Source organism: Muscardinus avellanarius (assembly GCF_963383645.1).
Source record: "Muscardinus avellanarius genome assembly, chromosome: 16".
In the NCBI taxonomy this organism is placed as follows: Eukaryota; Metazoa; Chordata; class Mammalia; order Rodentia; family Gliridae; genus Muscardinus; species Muscardinus avellanarius.
The window spans coordinates 24,111,114-24,130,180 of record NC_137802.1 but is presented as its reverse complement, the minus strand read 5'-3'; the positions used below and the strand labels follow the sequence as shown (position 1 = coordinate 24,130,180).

At 39.4% G+C, this 19,067-nt stretch overlaps 1 protein-coding gene across 1 annotated transcript in view; it reads left to right on the top strand.

Annotated features, from left to right (window-relative positions):
- Positions 1-19,067, top strand: part of CPD (carboxypeptidase D) — a gene marked incomplete at both ends in the record, with an annotated part of 77,310 nt that overhangs the window by 23,632 nt on the left and 34,611 nt on the right. Inside the window, 4 exons of the mRNA XM_080712488.1 lie at positions 11,653-11,795; positions 12,779-12,948; positions 15,085-15,434; positions 15,934-16,125. Of these exons, the coding sequence (XP_080568614.1) occupies positions 11,653-11,795; positions 12,779-12,948; positions 15,085-15,434; positions 15,934-16,125 (855 nt within the window). The remainder of the gene's footprint in view (positions 1-11,652; positions 11,796-12,778; positions 12,949-15,084; positions 15,435-15,933; positions 16,126-19,067) is intronic.

The following is a 19,067-nucleotide window of genomic DNA, read 5'->3' as shown; positions in this document are numbered from 1 at the left end:
TTAAAACTCAGCTAACATCTCCATTAGTTTTTAGGTTTTTAGTTAATTTTTTTCAAAATAAAAACTTGAAGATGGTGAGTACTTTTTGATATTATAAAGCTGGGATAGGTTTTTCTTTTCTTTCTTTTTTTTTTTGTCTTGTGAAATGACAGTTTATTGCTTTTCAAACATCAATTGACCCTTAAGAGTTTAAAAAAATAGATATTAAGATTGGTATCACAACTCACTAGTTGCCTTCTGAGAAAAATTCATTATAATAGACTCAGGGAAAATGTGGTTTACTTTTATGAGATATCGATTTTTTTAATCCCAGGAAAGGATATTATGTAGATACCTTTCTATAACTTCTATTTCACCCGACCAAGGTCAGAGAATATACTGTGTATGATTTTAATTCTTTTAAGACCTAGAATGTGGTCTGTCTTGGATATGTATTTGAAAAGCACGTGACCTCTGCTGTTGTTGAATGGATTATACAATGAAATATCACTTACAGTAGTTAGTTGATGGTGTTATGGCTTCTGTGTTGAAGTCTGCAGCTGTAATTCTGGATTCATCCATTTTTCATTTTAGTTCTATCAGTTTTTGTTTCATGTTAATTTGAACTTCTTAAGTATGTACACACTTTGGATTATGTCATCTTGGAGAATTGATCATCATTATGTAATCTCTCTTTTTTTCCTGGCAGTTTTCTTTGCTCTAATATACCTGATGATAATATAGCAGTTTCATGTTTCTTGTCTTGCTTTTTTAAGTTTATTAAGAACATTGAAATTAAAATTTTATATAATTTTCACAAGTTATGAATTTCTTTTCTAATATGTTTCTAACAATTATTTTTGGTACTGGGGATTGAACCTAGGAGCTTTCTACCTTTGAGCTAACCCCCAACCTTTTTTTTTTTTTTTTTTTTTGGTGGTACTGGGGGTTGAACCCAGAGGCTTTGTACCTCCGGGCTATACTCCCAGACCTTTTTTTTTTTTTTTTTTTGAAACAGGGTCTCACTAAGTTGCTGAGAGCCTCACTAAGTAGCTGAGGCTGGCTTCGAACTTGTGCGATCCTCCTGTCTCAGCCTCCCTAGCGCAGGGATTACAAGCGTGCGCCACCACGCCCAGCTCTCCCCAACCTTTTTTTATTCTTTATTTTGAAGCAAGGTCTAACTAAGTTGCTTATGGTATTCCTGAGTTGCCAAGGCTGGTCTCAAACCTGTGATCCTCCTAGCTCAGCCCCCCAGGCACCAGTATTACAGATGTGCACCACCACACCTGGCTACTTAAGTCTACTTTTATTACTTTTCCTGTTTACTCTGTTTTTTTATTCCACTATTTCCCTTTCCCTGCCTTTTATTGGATTGCTTGAATGTTATTTAGTGTTTCATTTTAATTTACTGTGACTTTCACTCTATCTGTTAAATTTGTTTTGGTAGTTGCTTTAGGAATAACAATTTATATACCTAACTTAATTAGACCTACGTACAATTAATATTTTACCACTTCCAGAGGAATGTACAGCTAGGTATGGTTGCATAATCCTGTATTTCATTACTTGGGAGACTGAGGCAGAAAGATGGTAAGTTTTAGGCCAGTGTGGGCAACTTTGTGAGACTTTCTCAAAATCAAGAAATGAAAAGGACTGGGAATGGGTTTGGTGGTAGAGCACCTGCCGAGTTTGTGAAAGTCCTGGGTTCAGTCTAGTGCTGGCGGGGACAGGGAGGGAGGAGAATGTCCAGACCTGACCGCCACGTTCTTCATCCTCTCACCGTGCGCTGTATGTATTCTATCTGCATGCATTGAGAACCCATCAGACCATATTCTGATTTTTACTTTCAAGTGTCATACATTATCTAAAGAATTTCAGAGGAGAAAAATAGCTAACGTCACCCATAGTTATATGAAGTTCCAAGTTTCACTCTCATATCATTTTTCTTTTACCTGGTATCGTCCTACTTTTAGAATTTCTTTTAATCAAGTCTGATTTTAGTTTTTCTTCACTGAATATCTATTTTGCCTCTATTCCTGAAGGAACTTTTTACTGGGTCTTTGATATTTTACTCTGCGTTAGAGGCTAGCAGGGCTTTGCTGTGTTTGCTTCCGGAGCACTTTAAACTAGTGTGCCGCTCCTTCTGGCCTCCATGGCTTCTGTTGAGAAGCTCACAGCCACTCCGTTGTTTCCCTGTCTAAATGCATCACTTGTCTCTGGATCCTCTCAAGACTTCTTTTGTCTTTGGTTTGCAGAAGTTTGATTTTTAAAGTGCCTAGGCATGGATTTCTTTGAGTTTAACCTATTTAGGATTTGTTGACCTTGAAATATAAGTTTGTCTTTTACTAGTTCTGTCGTTTTAAGCTGTTATTTCCTTAGTTTGTTTGTTTGTTTTGTTTTTAGTACTAGGGATGGAACCCAGGGGCATTCTACTTCCAAGCTATAGCCCTAGCCCTATTTTTTGTTCTTTATTTTGAAACAGGGTCTCACAGAGTTGCAAAGGGCCTCACTAAGTACCTGAGTCTGTCCTCAAACCACAGTCCTTCTGTCTGAGCCTCCCAAATGCTGGGATTATAAGCATGTGTCACCACACCTGGCTTATTTTTTATTTTGAAACATGGTCTTGCTAGGTTGCTGAGGCTGGTCTTAAACCTGCGATCCTTCTGTCTCAGCCTACCAAGTACTGGGATTACAAACAGGTACCATCTCAGCTGACTTATTATTATTTTTGGTATTGAGGATTGAACCAGGGACATTCTACCCCCAAACTACCCCAGTAAATTTTAAATTCTATTTTTATTTATTTCAGTTCTAAATTTCCATTTTTTCCTTTTATGTATTCTGTTTCTGTCACTGAATTTTAAGAATGTTAATCTTCCTTCAAGCATGACTGTAGTAACTGCTTTAAGGTTAGTTTGATAATTCTAACATCTGAGTTAACTAAGATTTAATATTGTTTGACTTTTCTTCTTGCAGTTTGCTCAGATTTTATTGGTTCTTTTAATGTCAAATATTCTGGACCTTTTTGAATCTCATGTTCTGAAATCTGAGTTTTGTTTTATTTCCTTGTGCTGGAGCTCAGACCCAGGGCCTTGTTCATGCCAGACAAGCACTCTACCAATCCCTGCATCTTGTTTAAATCCTATTTTAAAAATTAATTTATTTACTTTTTTTGGTGGTACTGGGGGTGGAACCCAGAGACTTTCTACCTCCAGGCTTTACTCCAGATCTATTTTATATTTTATTTCAAAACAGGGTCTTACTAAGTTGCGGAGAACCTCACTAAGTAGCTGAGGCTGGCTTTGAACCTGTGTGATCCTCCTGTCTCAGCCTCCCAAGCGCTGGGATTACAAGCATGCGCCACCACACTGGGCTAAATCCTATTTTTAAATGATAAAGTTTTTTTTGTTTGTTCTCACAGGAAATGGCCCAGTTAGGTTGAGCTTCAAGTTTTGAATAGCCATATGTGAACTGCAGATCCAGAATCAGTTCAGTTTACAAAGTCCGTGCGGTATTGAGATTTGTCATGTGCACACCACTGAGGGGCCAGTCTGGGAACGAGGCAGTGGCTTTTCCATCATTCAGTTTCTCAGTGCTTTTGGTATGCTGCTCAAGGTCAGACCCACACATGCGCACTTCAGGAGTGAGCCAGGAACTTACAGACAACTTCATGGGATCCTCTTCCTAAGCCTCGCCACATCTGCTATGTAACCAAGTCTCTGGCTTCCAGGGTTCCCAATGTAGGTGATAAATAAGGATATGAAAGATAACTTTTCATGGAAAAGAAAGGATTAATATATTAGTCATCAGTGAGATATAAATTAAAACCACAATGATACACCAGTATACACCCAATTTAAACATATAATGCTTAAACTTTAATCCTAGTACTTGGAAGGCTGAGACAGGAGGATCACATTTTCGAGGCCAGCACAGTAACCTAGTGCAATCCCATTTCAAAAACAAAAACAAAAAAATTAAGAAAAGGGGTGGGGGTGTAGTTCAGAGGTCAATTGCCCCTGGGCTCAATTTCCAGTACTATAAAACAACAACAACAATATAAAAAACAGGTCTAGGGATGTAGATGAGAGGTAGAGTGCCCTGGGCTCAATCCCCAGCACTGCACACACACACACACACACACACACACACACACACACAAGATTAGCCAGTTGGTCAAACATCTCATCAGCGATGACGCAGAGCAGTTGGAATGTTCACGCATTGCTGGTGGGAACATGAAAATGGTAGAACCGCATTGGGAAACAAGCTTTTTATAAAGTTAAACTTCCATATGACTCAACCACTGCCACTCCTAGGTGTTTACCCCAAAGATATGAAATCATATGTCCACACTAAGATCTATGGACAGCTTTATTTATAATTACCAAAACTGGCAGCCACTGGAATATCTATTGCATAGAGAATAGACTGTACTCTATTCATACAGTAGAATATTTAGTAAAAAATATACTACTTATAAATACATTCAGCAACATGGATGGATCTCAGAAGCATGAAGCGTTGTGCTAAAACAAAACAAGGTACAAAAGACTATATACTGCATGTTTCCATTTATGTGACACGTTGAGAAAGGCAAAAATATAAGGAAAGAAATTAATGGTTGTATATGACTTAGAGGCTGGGGGCAGGGAACTTTGTGGGCTGATGTGAATGTTCTGTATCTTGATCACGTTAGTAGTTATATGACTCTGTACAATGCACTGTACACTTGAATAGGATGAATCTTACATCATAAATTATACCTTCCATAAACCTGACTTTTAAAACAGGATTTTGATTTTAAAGATTGTCAGAAGTGTTTTGAATCAGTTACTTCATAAAATGAGTAAAGGGGAATCAATTAAAACTTTGTATGCTTCAAAGAACAATAAAACTTAAGTTATCATACAAAAAGACATGCTTTATATATGTATAACCTCCTTTGACTAATACAGGGTAAATATGGCAGTAAATATGCCTGCAACACTTTAAAGTGGTCACATATTTAGCCCGTTTTATATCATGGATTACTAAACTGGTGCTTCTTTATTTTTAGACATTTAAGGTTGTTTCTAGTTTTATTTTCTTTTAGTATAAGCACCATAAGCTTCCTCCTTTTGGCTATTATTTAGAATAAATTCCCGGAAACAGGAATTTCTGTGTTAAGGTCATCCTTTTTTTTTTTTCTTTTTTTCTTTTTCTTGCAGTACTGAGGGTTGAACTCATGGGTATTCTGCTAAGATTTTAAAAGACTCCTGTCCTTCCTCCCTACCCACTATCCTTGGGATATATAGTGGATGTGTCATTGGTTGGTACTGGCTAGGTATGGCCAATTAAAGTTAAATCTAAAACTCAGATTAGGTAATACTCTCATATATTACTATTAACTTGATCTTCTTTATGCCTCTTAGCTAGTATTTCCTGAGTTGCTGCTGAAATAAAACAAGGGACAGATGAAAGAATGCTAGGTCCAAGCCTAATTATTATAGTGTTATAAGTAGTCTACTTCATTCTTTGCTGGTATAATTAAAGTACAAATTGGACATGTTTGCAATAATACAGCTATTAAATTTTTTATAGGTGAAAAGGAAAACGATTCATGTTTACATAGCTCTAAAATAGTTGTTTTTATGTGTTCTCTGTTTGGGTTCCTCACCAAGACTTTAAACACTGGTTAGAAATATGGATTTTTTTAGCTGGGCGTGGTGGCGCACACTTGTAATCCCAGCATTGGGGAGGCTGAGACTGGAGGATCGCAATTCGCGGACTGCCTCAGCTACTTAGTGAGGCCCTCCACAATTTAGTGAGACCCTGTTTCAAAATAAAGAATAAAAAACAGGGCAGGGGGTGTAGCTTGGAGGTCAAATGCCCCTGGGTTCCATCCCCAGACCCGCAAAAAAGAAAGAAAGAAAGAAAGATGGATTTTTAAATCTATAAATCCCCCAAATCTCAATAAATGTTTTATACATAGCCACCTTTTTATTTTGCCCAGTAGTACTAAGTGAAATAAACCAATTTCAAAGAGATAAAATGTTTCATGTGTTCACTTAGAAGAGGTATCTGTAGCAGTCATACACTTAGAAACAGAAAGTAGAATAGAGGTTGACAAGGGACTGAGGAGAGAAGTAAAAGGCTACAGGGTTTCAGTTTTGCAAGATGAAAAGTTCTGGAGATCTGTTGTACAGTAATATAAATATAGCCAGGCATGGTGGCGCACGCTTGTAATTCCCGAGCTTGGGAGGCGGAGACAGGAGGATCGTGCTGGTTCGAAGCTGGCTTAAGAGACCCTATTTCCAAATAAAAAATATAAAAAATAGATCTGAGAGTGTAGTCCGGAGGTAGAAGGGCTTCCAGGAACCCCAGTACCACCACCACCAAACAAACAAACAAACAAACAAACAAAAACAGTTCTGAATATAAATGTTTTGTTTTTCAGATCTTAGCTTAATACTACCTCCTTACAAATTCTCTTCCTGACCACCTAATCTCTAGTTGCCACCAGTTGCTAGCTATCACATCACTCTATTAAAATTTCCTGCACAATATATCTCATCATCTGATATTTCTTATTTATATAAGAATTTAAGTTATATCAGAGCAGGAATCTTGTCTGTTTTGTTCAACACTATATTCTCATAGACCTACAAGTGTCCTTGATGTGTAGTCAAGTGCTCAGCAAATATTTGCTGAAAGAAAGTCAAACTTCCTAGCTTTGAATAATTCTTTCTTGCTTGCTTGCTTTTCCTGAGGATTAAACCCAGAGGCATTCCGCCTCCAAGCTACACCCCCAGCTGGTTTATTTCTTATTTGGAAATGGTGTCACTAGATTGCTGAAAGCCACACTAAATTATCAAGGCTGACTTTGAAACTGCAATCCTCTTACCTCAGCCTCCCAAGTACTGGGATTACAAATGTATGCCACCATACCCGCTTGAATGATCATTTCTTGAGAAGGACTACTCTTTTCTCCAAGCTCTAAACTTACATTAAAAAAAAAAAAATTGGAAACAGAATTTCACTAAGTTGCTGAGACTGGCCTTGAACGATTCTCCTGGTTCAGCCTCCCAAGCACTGGGGTTACAGGCATGCTCCACAATGCCCAGCTCCACAATTTACATTTTAAAATTCCATTTTGGATATTTCTATCTAAATGTTCTGCAAATGCCTCAAATTCAACATGCCTCAACAAAATTGGCATGGCCTAAGCCACACGTGGTGGCTCACACTTGTAATCCCAGCATTCAGGGGGCTGAGACAGGATCACAGGTTGCGGACAGCCTCAGCTACTTAGCAAGGCCCTTCGCAACTCAGTGAGACCCTGTTTCAAAACTAAAAAGACTGCCGGGCGTGGTGGCGCACGCTTGTAATCCCCGCGCTTGGGAGGCAGAGACTGGAGGATCGCGCTGGTTCGAAGCCAGCCGCGCTGGCGTAAGAGACCCTGTTTCAAGAATATGAAATAGGTCTGGGAGTGTAGCCTGGAGGTAGAAGGGCTTCCAGGAACCCCAGTACCACCAGACACACACACACACACACACACACGAATATAAAATAGGTCTGGGAGTGTAGCCTGGAGGTAGAAGGGCTTCCAGGAACCCCAGTACCAAAAAAAAAAAAAAACCCTAAAAAATAGGGCGGGGGGTTGTCACTCTGAGGTACAATGCCCCTGGGTTCTATCCCCAGGAGAACCAAAAGGAAAAAAAAGTGTCATGGCCTTTCCATCCACTGTTAGTTACTCTTCCAAACCTCACTTCTTCCCTGTGTTAATGACTCAGTCCAACTGGTCCAGCCTGAAATCCTCTTTGAGTCCCCTTTCTTCCTCAACTCCCCCAACTTATCAGCCCCTGTCAGTGCTGCACCCTTCCTGTCCTTTCCCCATGTTAGGCCCGATTTCTTTTCACTTGGACCATGGTTAAAATTCCTCACTGGGCTTTTTGTTTCCAGTCTTTCTGCTCCTCAGACATCCTTCTAGCCATCATGCCATTTCTGTTCAAAACTAACAAAATACAGCTTTTTAATGCCTTGGGAAGCCAAGGAAGCCTTTATCCCCTGCTTCTTTTAGACCATACTTATCTTTCCAGCTTGACCTTTCACGACGTCCAGAAGCCCTGTGCTCCTGCTCTAGATAGTGGTTTATCAGCCAAGACCCTCCTACCTTATACCTTTACAAAGCTATTTCCTCTGGCTAGACCAGTGTCGATTCCCCACATCCCTTTTTCTGACTCATACCGTTTTATCCACCTTTCTTTAAGACCTAGCTAAAAAAAAGGCTCCTTCAGGAAACTCTTCTAGATCTTCTCTCAGCCCTACACTACTGGCATGAGGCCAGAGTGTTTCAATGACTGTTTTTAAAAATTGTAGTAAAATATACATAATATATAAAGAATCATTTTAGTTATACAATTCACTGGCATTAATTATATTCACATTGTTGTATAACCATTATCACTGTCTTCTAGCATATTTGCATGAATTATTTATGGATGTAATTATCTTCTTAAGATTGTAAACTAAAGCTTGGCCTTACTTTTTGTGTGTGTCTGTTTGTTTGTAATAAGGATTGGACCCAGGAACATTCTACCTCCAAGCTATGCCCACAGCCCTTTTTTATTTTGAAACCGTCTCACTAAGTTGCTGAGGCTGGCCTCAAACCTACAATCCTCCTATCTCAGTCCCAAAAGTAGTGAGATTAAAGGGATTGCAGAGTACCACCACACTTGGCTTTGTCCTCATTTATAAGTATTAACATGGGTGAACATGAATATAATTTGGTAATCTCCTTTAGGTACCCAGGGATGGACACCTGACATTTCTTGTCACTAGCATTGGGGTTTCCTTCTTTTATTTCTTTTTCTGAATGGCATCTTTTGGAGTTCATAGAGTCCCAGATTTTTTAAATGGTTTTTGATCAATTTCTTTCTTACTGGTTTTTTATTCTTTATACTTACCCTAGCTTTTCTGTCTCAGCATATTTATTCTATAAATATGTCAACAAAGTAGAACAGATTGTTTTAGGTAAAGTAGAAATAGCCTGTATCTCAAAGCACATAATGAAGTCTTGATAGAAATGAGATTGAGAGCTTAGGCTCCAGGAACATTGCTGTTTTTTCAATGTCCAAATTGAAATTCTGTCCAAATTTTGTTAATTGTGCCATATTGTTCGCTTCACTGTTTTTTAAGCTCCTCCTCCTCCTTCTCTTTTTCCTCCTCTTCCTTCTATTCTTCCTCTTCCTCCTCTTCTTCCTCCTCCTTTTTCTGGTACTAGGGACTGAACCCAGGGGCATTCTACCTCTGAGCTACACCCCCAGCTCTGTTTTATTTGGAAACAGGGTCTCACTAAGTTGTGGAAGGCCTTGCTAAGTTGCTGAGGCTAGCCTCAAGTCTTTGGTCTTCCTGTCTCAGCTTCCCAGGTACTGGGATTGCAAAGGTGCACCACACCTGGTAAGCTCCTATTTTTTGATGAACTAGTAAGCTGTGCTTTAGCCTGTGACATTGACTTTTCTCTACAAACAGGTTTCTCTAATTGAGCCGGCGTATATTTTTAAATATTTTAGAACCCAAGAGCTGGAAGGGTCCTTTGTGATTATCTAATGTCCACTTTGCAAATAAAGACCCATTTTAGTGCGAAGAGTTCTCAGCCTGTGTGTGGTAGAAGAATCTATGACTCAAGCATACCTGTTGGTGCTGATCAAATGAAAGGAAAATTATTCTCTTAGTCTGATCTGAAGGATCCTGTATAGCATTTTCTGAGATACACTAGGGCTAAAAAAAGATGATTCTCAAAAGTCACATTGTACCGTGTCCTATCAGAGGGGAAAAAACGGGATGGTTGGGGAAAAGGAAGTCCACCTTGCCAGGCACAAGTTTGTAGGAGGATTTCAAAGAGTAGTAGAAGTGGACTGAGTCAAAGCAAGGCTTGTGAAGCATCTTTCAAGGATAATGGAAGGAAGTAACTATCGGCAGGGTCCATTTCATATGCAAAAAAGTAGGCATGGAAACTATCTGATACTGTAAATATTAGCCTACCAACATTTCAGGAGAAAGGTGAGATCATAGAAAAGTTACATCCCTTTCTTTCTCCACTCTGGTCTTTATCCAGCTAAAACAAGAGGTGAAATCAAGTGAGTTGAGCATGAGACAGGAGGATTGCAAGTTTGTGGCCAGCTTCAGTAATTTAGCAGGACCTTCTGCAACTTAGACCTTGTTTTTTTTTTGTTTGTTTTGTTTTGTTTTGTTTTGTGGTACTGGAGATAAAACCCAGGGGCATTCTACCTCTGAACTACACCCCCAGCCCTATTTTTATCCTTTATTTTGAAACAGGGTCTCACTGAGTTGCAGAGGACCTCACTAAGGAGCTGAGGCTGACCGCAAACCTGTTGATTCTTCTGTCTCAGCCTGTCAAATGCTGGGATTACAAGCGTGCATCACCACGCCCGGCTTGAGAGACCTTGTTTTAAAATAATAAAATAAGGCTGAAGGGATAGCTCAGAGGTAGAATGAATGCCCCTGGGTTCAACCCCCTGTCGCACAGAGAGTATTAAGGTAAAGGCTTTCTACACAATGAGTGTATGGGCGCTTACAGGTGTAAAGGGGGGATGATGCTTGACCCTGGATGCAAAACTCCATTTTTACTCTGTTGTCCCTTAAACATATTAGAGTTACCGTGTTCTGGTTTCCTAACTCGGTTAGCTGCACTGCCACAGTTACAGTCTTTCTTTTTCCTCTTGCCACCTTCTTGATAGAGGAGAGTAGAGTTAGAATACTAAATATTTACTGCTTTCACATGAATATTCTTGACAGCTTGAAGATCATGGCACCGTCTGCTGACACTCTGTAACAAATCGTAACTCCTCTGCCTCACTTCTCTGTGAAATGGACAAACAGTAATGCCTGCCTCGTATAATCACTGTAAAGATTGAATGTCAGCCAGGCGCGGTGGCGCACGCTGGTCATCCCCGCGCTCGGGAGGCCGAGACAGGAGGATCGCGCAGGTTCAAAGCCAGCCTCGGCTACTTGATGAGGCTCTCAGCAACCTAGTGAGACCCTGTTTCCAAATAAAATAGAAAATAGGTCTGGGAGAATAGCCTGGAAGTAGAAAGTCCCTGAGTTCTACCCCGAGTACCACCAAAAAAAAAAAAAAAAAGATTAAATGTTAATACATGTAAAACTCTTAGGACAGGTCTAGAATATAGTACACACTCAAATGTAGAGCTGTTATATTCATTCATTCATTCATTCATTTTGCAATACTGGGGATTGAGCCCAGGGGCATTTTACCTTCAAGCTACACCCCCAAGCCCTATTTTTTTTTTTTAAACAGGGTCTCACTAAGTAGCTGAGAGTGGCCGAGAACCTACAATTCTCCTGTCTCAGCCTCCCAGTACTAGGATTGCAAGTGTGTGCCACCACGCTCAGACTGTTACTGTTAGTAACTGATATAATCCTCCTCCTCCTCATTGTTCATCCTACTGGTTACATGTTTCCTTTTTGTCTAATCCTTTACCCTTCCTTCTTGTTCTCCTCTACAACTGAAGAGGCTTCTCCAATTTTAAACAACTCAATGAAAAGAAAATTCATACGTGGCAGAGATGGCTGCTTCAATTTCTTCAGTCTTTTGCAGGGTAGAATTCCATTCCTTCTTCATGTAAACTTGTTTTATCCTTCATGTTACAGGTGGTATGCAAGATTACAATTATGTGTGGGCCAACTGTTTTGAGATCACATTAGAGCTTTCTTGTTGCAAGTACCCGCCTGCTTCACAACTTCGGCAGGAATGGGAGAACAATCGTGAGTCTTTGATCACATTGATTGAAAAGGTAAAAGTAGCTGGCTGCAAGGTTGGGGAATAGGAAGGATGGGTTAAATAAGGGAGAAATTCAGTTATTTTTGAGTGAAAATCCTTATTAGCTATCCTTCATCTTGTGTTTTTATTACTTAACATTGTAGGGGTTTTTTTTAGAGAATATTAGATCATAACCTATTAAAAATGTTCTAGCTCTGCCCTTTCATCCCTAGTTTTCTGCTCCATAGGATGCCCTTTGCCGGTCTTAGAACAAACATCTTGAGAAAGTAGAGCAGTTTGCCAAATATTACTGCTGAGTGATGGAGCATGTAACTCAGTGGGAGAGCTCCGCTGGCATGTGTGAAGCCCTGGGTTTGATCCCCAGCCCCAAACACCCCCCAAGAATAATACACATATTTGTATGATCAGATTCTTACAATGTCATGTGTTCATACTCGCTGGAGCCTTTTCCACAATATGAACCATTGGATGTCAGTTTAATTTAAATATCAAAGCCGGGCATGAGGCTGAGGCAGGAGGATCGCGGTTTGTGAACAGCCTCAGCTACTTGGTGAGATGCTCCGCAACCTAGTGAGACCCTGTTTCGAAATAAAGAATAAAAAATAGGGCAGGGAATGTAGCTCAGAGGTCGAATGCCCCGGGTTCCATCCCCAGACCCACAAAAGTAACTAAATAACTAAATAATTTAAATATCAGATAAGCTAATACAACTATTGGATATACCAGAAATTGCAGTTTATTGAGAGAATTAGAAGCCTGGGAATTAGAAGAGAGGGAATTTCAAAAGCATCTTAAGTGTGGAGTACAGACATGTGACATAAGCTTAAATATTTAATACTTTTATCTATATTTTATTTTAACTTCAAGGGGAAAATATTTGGGAAAGATAGAGGAGTAATTTTATTTTTTAGAAATTCTAGCATCAATGCAGAGAGGTGTTATGTTCTCTTGCCTTCCAGAATCGATTGTTTCTGAACTTTGTTTCTTGTTCTCTAGGTCCACATTGGAATTAAAGGATTTGTTAGAGATTCAGTAACAGGATCTGGGCTAGAGAATGCAACCATCTCCGTGGCTGGTATTAATCATAATATCACAACAGGCAGATTTGGTGATTTCCACAGATTACTTGTTCCTGGAACTTATAATCTTACAGTAGTTTCAACTGGGTAAGAATTTAAACTACTCTTAATTAAAGTGGCAGGCCTTTTTTAATGTCTAAGACAGAAAGATAGTCTAGTAAATGCTACTATATTTTGTTTTCATTTTTTCTTATTTTATCATATCTCATTCCTCCTTCCCTTCCTCCCTTCCTGACTGCTTGCATGTGTGCTTCCTCTCCCTCCCTCCCCCTCCCCCCTCTCCTCTCCCTCCATCCCCCTCCCCCCTCTCTCCTCTCCTCTCTCTCCTCTCTCTCTCTCTGCAGTACTGGAGATTAAACCCAAGGCCTCACATATGGTAGGCAAGCACTCTATCACTGAGCTACAACCCCAACATATTTTTCCTTACTTTCTGATGTTTTTCTTTTTACCATGAGAAAATGCTACCATGGTATGTTTTGTCACATAGTTTTAACATTGTGAAGCGTAATGATAGCACTGGGATGAAGAACAATTTTAAAAGCTTGAAAAGAGGCTTGGCTGTGTAAAGCATTGCCTCAACGCTCAATGTAAATCCAGGACGCATTTGGAAATAATGCTTGAAGAACTGTCTTATCAGCATTCTAATATATTAAAGGGGTGGTTTCCCACCTCCCCTGGAAACCTTTCTGGAAGCTTAATTTCATAAGGATTTAGTTGATAACCTATCATTTAATTTTGAACTTTACTACTTGGGGAAAAAGTCAGAATATCAGTTTTATAAAGCACTGCAAAAATTAGATAATTTATACCTTTGAGTATAATAGAAACAGTTACAATGGAGTAATAAGCATAATCTTGCCTTTGAATGTGATTTTTTTTTTTTGATAAGCATTCTAGCATGTGGTACTTGAGAAAGTTGGCAAGAGAAATAATTCTAAGACAGTCTACCTGGGCATCATAGTACATACCTGTAATCTCAATACTTGGAAGACTAGAACTGGGCATGGTGGCGCACGCTTGTAATCCCAGTGTTTGGGAGGCTGAGACAGGAGGTTCACACAGGTTCAAAGCCAGCTATCAATACTTGGGAGACTGAGACAGGAGGATCACAGGTTTGAGGACAGCCTCAGCAATGTAGTGAGACTCTCAGCAACCTAGTGAGGCCCTGTTTTCAAAAGAAAAAGGGCAAGGGAGATAGCTCAGAGGTAGAATGACCCTGGGTTCAGCCGGGCGTGGTCCCAGCATTTGGGAGGCTGAGACAGAAGGATTGTGGTTCATGGATAGCCTCAGCTACTTACTGAGATCCTTTGCAACTCAGTGAGACCCTGTTTCCAAATAAAAAACAGGTCTGGGGGTGTAGCTCAGAGGTAGCCCTTGGGTTCCATCCCCAGTACTACAAAAAAAAAAAAAAAAAGTGACCCTGGGTTCAATCCTCATTACCCCCCTGCCGGGGTCCAGCCCTAGCAGAGTCAGGGTCCGTGTGTTGATGAGGGGAAACCGAGGCCGATGAGAGAAGACGCCACACGATTCAGATTCAATCTTCTCCATTTTATTTAGGATTTGTTACAGTTTTTATACTTTATTTTTTGGCAGAAAAGCAAGAGCATAGTCATGCAAGCAGGATTGCCAAGGACAGTAAAAAGTATTATTTGTTATAAAGTTTAGGGCAAGGGTGCCAGACATTTAAATAATCATAGTATATTTTGTCTCACTTCACAAAGCTGACTCAAACTTACTCTTATACAGTGGCTCTAACTAAGGTCAGTTTGAACTTAATATTTGGCCTAATATTTTTATCCTTGGGAAGATATCTTTGCCACCTGAGTCTCTCACAAGCCGCTCCCCATCAGTTTTAGTTATAATGTTTATACATAAAATTCCAATTATACATATTAATCCAAATAATCCTGAAATAATTTTATGAAGAAAGGAATGCCAGACATACTTCATGGGGGATCTACGCCGTTGCGGATCCCCTGATCGAGCTTTCTCAAGATCTGCATAAAGATGCTGTGGCACCCACACACACACACATAAGATTTAAAGTGAGATTTTTCATGAGCTTACATCCTGAAACTCTTAAATTTACACATTTATCTTTATTTAGTTTTGAGTTTTGATAGACTATTACATACACGAGTATGAAAGGCTACTGTGTTTTTATAATGTTAAAACGTTGCATGTCTTAACCTCAGGCAACCTCCTTTTTAATATTTTTTTCAGGTATATTCCATTGACTATTAATAACATAATAGTAAAAGAAGGACCAGCCACAGAGGTAGATTTCGCTCTTCGACCAACTGTGATCTCAGCAACTCTGGAGACCACTGAGGCTGCAGCAACTGCTAGCACAGTTGCTAGCCCAAATATTCCTCTTGGAACATCATCCTCCCACCAGCCAATTCAGCCAAAAGACTTCCATCACCACCATTTCCCTGATATGGAAATCTTCTTGAGAAGATTTGCCAATGAATATCCTAATATCACTCATCTTTATTCATTGGGAAAATCAGTTGAGTCAAGAGAACTCTACGTGATGGAGATATCTGATAATCCAGGTGTCCACGAGCCAGGTAATTGATTTGGTCTTAGGCATAATTTCAGTGCCTCTCAGAACTATGGGTTATATTGCTGTGCATTGTCCACAAAGGTTGTCTGTAGTATGTATAGCTCAAATTAAACCATAATCAAAAAAGAAAATGTAGCCAGTCTTTTTCAACAAAGAAGTTGTTGGGAAATATATTAGGCATAATATTTAATATGTGCATAGATCCGATTCCTTCTGCTAATATTTTTATTTTTATATTATGTAACACATTTTTATTTTTATATTATGTAACACATGTATATGTGGGGGAAGAGGATTTATGTGTATGTATGCTTTATGTCAACTCAGACATATGTTAGTAAAAAAAACTGCTTTATATGATGTGAAGGTTTTTCTTGCTTTTGTCAAAATACATGTTTTCATAAATTTGGGCTCAGGATTTTTATCATACTGGGGAAAATCAGAGAGTCTGTGATAATTGAAAAGGAAAAAAAAAGTCTTCCATGTAATTGCTTTGTTTTCAGGTGAACCAGAATTTAAGTACATTGGAAATATGCACGGAAATGAAGTAGTTGGACGGGAACTGCTTTTGAATCTCATTGAATATCTTTGTAAGAACTTTGGAACAGATCCTGAAGTAACAGATTTGGTTCAAAGCACTAGAATTCATCTTATGCCATCCATGAATCCCGATGGGTATGAAAAGTCTCAGGAAGGTAAAGAAGAGCTGATTTTTAGTGCTTAATTTTTGTTATCATATGGCATGATTACTGTGGGGTAAGGAAATTTGAACATGTTGCCTGGAATTTCTTCCTTTTTTATGCTTATAATTTTTAATTGGTTTTAACTCTTGTATTCCTGTAAGATAGGCCAGATCATTGATTATGAAGTCAAGCTTATATTAGCTTTTTAAAATTTTGATAGTAGATCTTATTTATCAAAGATAGTATATTTATAAATTGTTTATATTTTGTGTGTGTAGTGCTGGGGATTGAATTCAGAGCATTCTATCTCCAATAAACCCCCAGCTCTATTTTTTATTCTTTATTTTGAAACAGAGTCTCACTAAGTTGTGGTGGGCCTCACTAAGTAGCTGAGACTGTCCGATACCCAGATTCTCCTGTCTCAGCCTCCTAAATACTGGGATTATAAGCGTGTGTCAACACGCCCAGCTCTAAATTGTTTCATTTAATAATAATTCTTATTAAATTATCATATTAGGACCTTTATTTTGTAAGTGAAAAAAATCATGCCAGGGGCTGTTTTTACTTGATTCTGTTCCTCATACATATTTAGAACCTGCTAAGTTGTTGGCTTTCCATTCTTCTGCCTCCTCTAGGCAAGCCCGACTCTCTGGGGCAGTATCATGAGGGCTGGGAGAACAGGTTTATGTTGGCTGCCTATTACAGAACCTCAGGATAGTGAGAGTCTATACATTCCCAGCCCATGGTTTTGTAGGGAAGTTTCTTTTCTGAAGGTTTGATCATTTTAGCCTATAATAAAGTGACAATGGACAGATTAACTGGGAAAAAATGACAAATTGAGTAACATGCAGAAACAGAGAAGCCATACACAAACTATGCAACTTAAAGGCAGCTAGACAGTGGAAGCTTATATATAGCTTAAAAAAAAGGAATAGAGGTTTGGGCTTCTTTGGGTAAGTGGGAAGGGAAATGGCTGTCAGCTGTGGAAGGTTGAAGGGAGGACATGTACAGAAAATAAGGCTTGTTCTGTTACACAGATAAAATCCTACAGGTAACTGCCTCCCATGATCCTCTCTGTCTGAGTCAGCTGTCAGAACCCTGACTTTTTCTTCCTATGGAAATACCTCTCTTAGGCAGAAAAGGGATATCAGATAGAAAAAACTTGGCCTGCATTTGCTATTCACTAATGTAAATAGATGTACATTTGTTTTTACAAAAGGACAGCTTTTCAGAGCTATATCCAAAGTTCTTCTAAATAACCAACTAGAAATATGCCCAAGAAATCTATTTGGGGTGGGCTTATTTACTCTCCCCAGAGTACTTCTAGGCAGTGATACCTGTGAGTGGAAAAGCACCACAATATGAATGTGCAGCCACATGATTTATATAACCTACACTGGCCTGATCAGAGGGAGAATCCGCTGGCCCTTATTACCCAGAAACTCTTTTGAGCCCACAGGCTCTGGTCAGTCCTTATCTGTTATTCAGAGTCTCTACCTAGGGACCTCAATTTTTGTCTACCTCACAAATCCATCTCACATCCCTCCAACTCCCTTTCAGGAAGGTGGAACCAATCATCACTAGTGAATCCTCATTCACTTGCAATTTTTTTATTATATTGACAGTAACAGGGCTCTTCATATTAAAATGGAATATGCACAATTAAACTTAAATTGAGCCTTTTTCCTTCATCAAATCAAATATCCAACTGGCCAAGTGTGATAGTGCATGCCTGTAATCCCAGTTTTTGTGAGGCTGAGACAGGAAGATGACAGAGTTGAGGACAGCCTCAGTAAGTAGTGATACTCTAACCAACCTAGTAAGATCCTGTTTCAAGAATAAAAGTAAAATAGTGCTGGGGGTATAGCTTGGAGGTAGAATGCCCCTGGGTTTAGTCCCCAGTACTAAAATAAATAAATAAATAAATAAATAAATAAATAAATATCCAACTGTGTTCTTGGCTAACCACCTTTTTGTGATCACTTGACTGTAAGCATATCTCAGTTTTCTTTTCATTTGATCTGTTTCTTTACAGTGTCCTAGTGAGCTATATACAAGTTAAGTATGCTTGCTCAACATGGGGTAATGTCATTGCATGTAGATTACTGACAGTTGAGCAACGCTTTTTTTTTTTTTTTTTTGCGGTACTGGAGATGGAACCCAGGGGCATTCTACTTCCAAACTTCATTCCCAGCCCTATTTTTTAGTCTTTTATTTTTTGAAACAGTATCTCACTGGGTTGCGAAGGGCCTCACTAAGTAGTTGAGGCTGTCGGCAAACCACGATCCACTGGTGTCCACCTCCCGAATGCTGGGATTATAAGTGAACACCACCGTGCCTGGCTAGCAATGCTTTTAATACAATTTCTGTAATTGAATTTCTTCCTCTCAAATTATGACCACAGGCAGAAACAATAGTGAAGCCCTTCTACCTCTGGGCTACACTCCCAGACCTATTTTTACATTTTTTTATTTGGAAACAGGGTCTCCTAAGCCAGCGTGCATGGCTGGCTTCGAACCTGTGTGATCCTCCTGTCTCTGTCTCCCAAGCGCGGGGATTACAAGCGTGCGCCACCACGCCTGGCCAAGAAATGATAGATTTTTTAAAATTACACAGTATAAAAAGCATGTATTTTGCCAGGCATGGTGGCGCACGCTTGTAATCCCCGCGCTTGGGAGGCTGAGACAGGAGGATAGCACGGATTCGAAGCCAGCCTCAGCTACTTAGTGAGGCTCTCAGCAACTTAGTGAGACCCTGTTTCCAAATAAAATATAAAATAGGTCTGGGAGTATAGCCCAGAGGTAGAAAGCCTCTGGGTTCCACCCCTAGTACCACCAAAAAAAAAAAAAAGGATGTATTTTAATCACAATGGGATTGATAATAGTGAAGCCTGATGTGTTTTCACTTACCTCTGAGTTAAGATAACTAAAGCAGTATGTGTTTAATTAAAATAT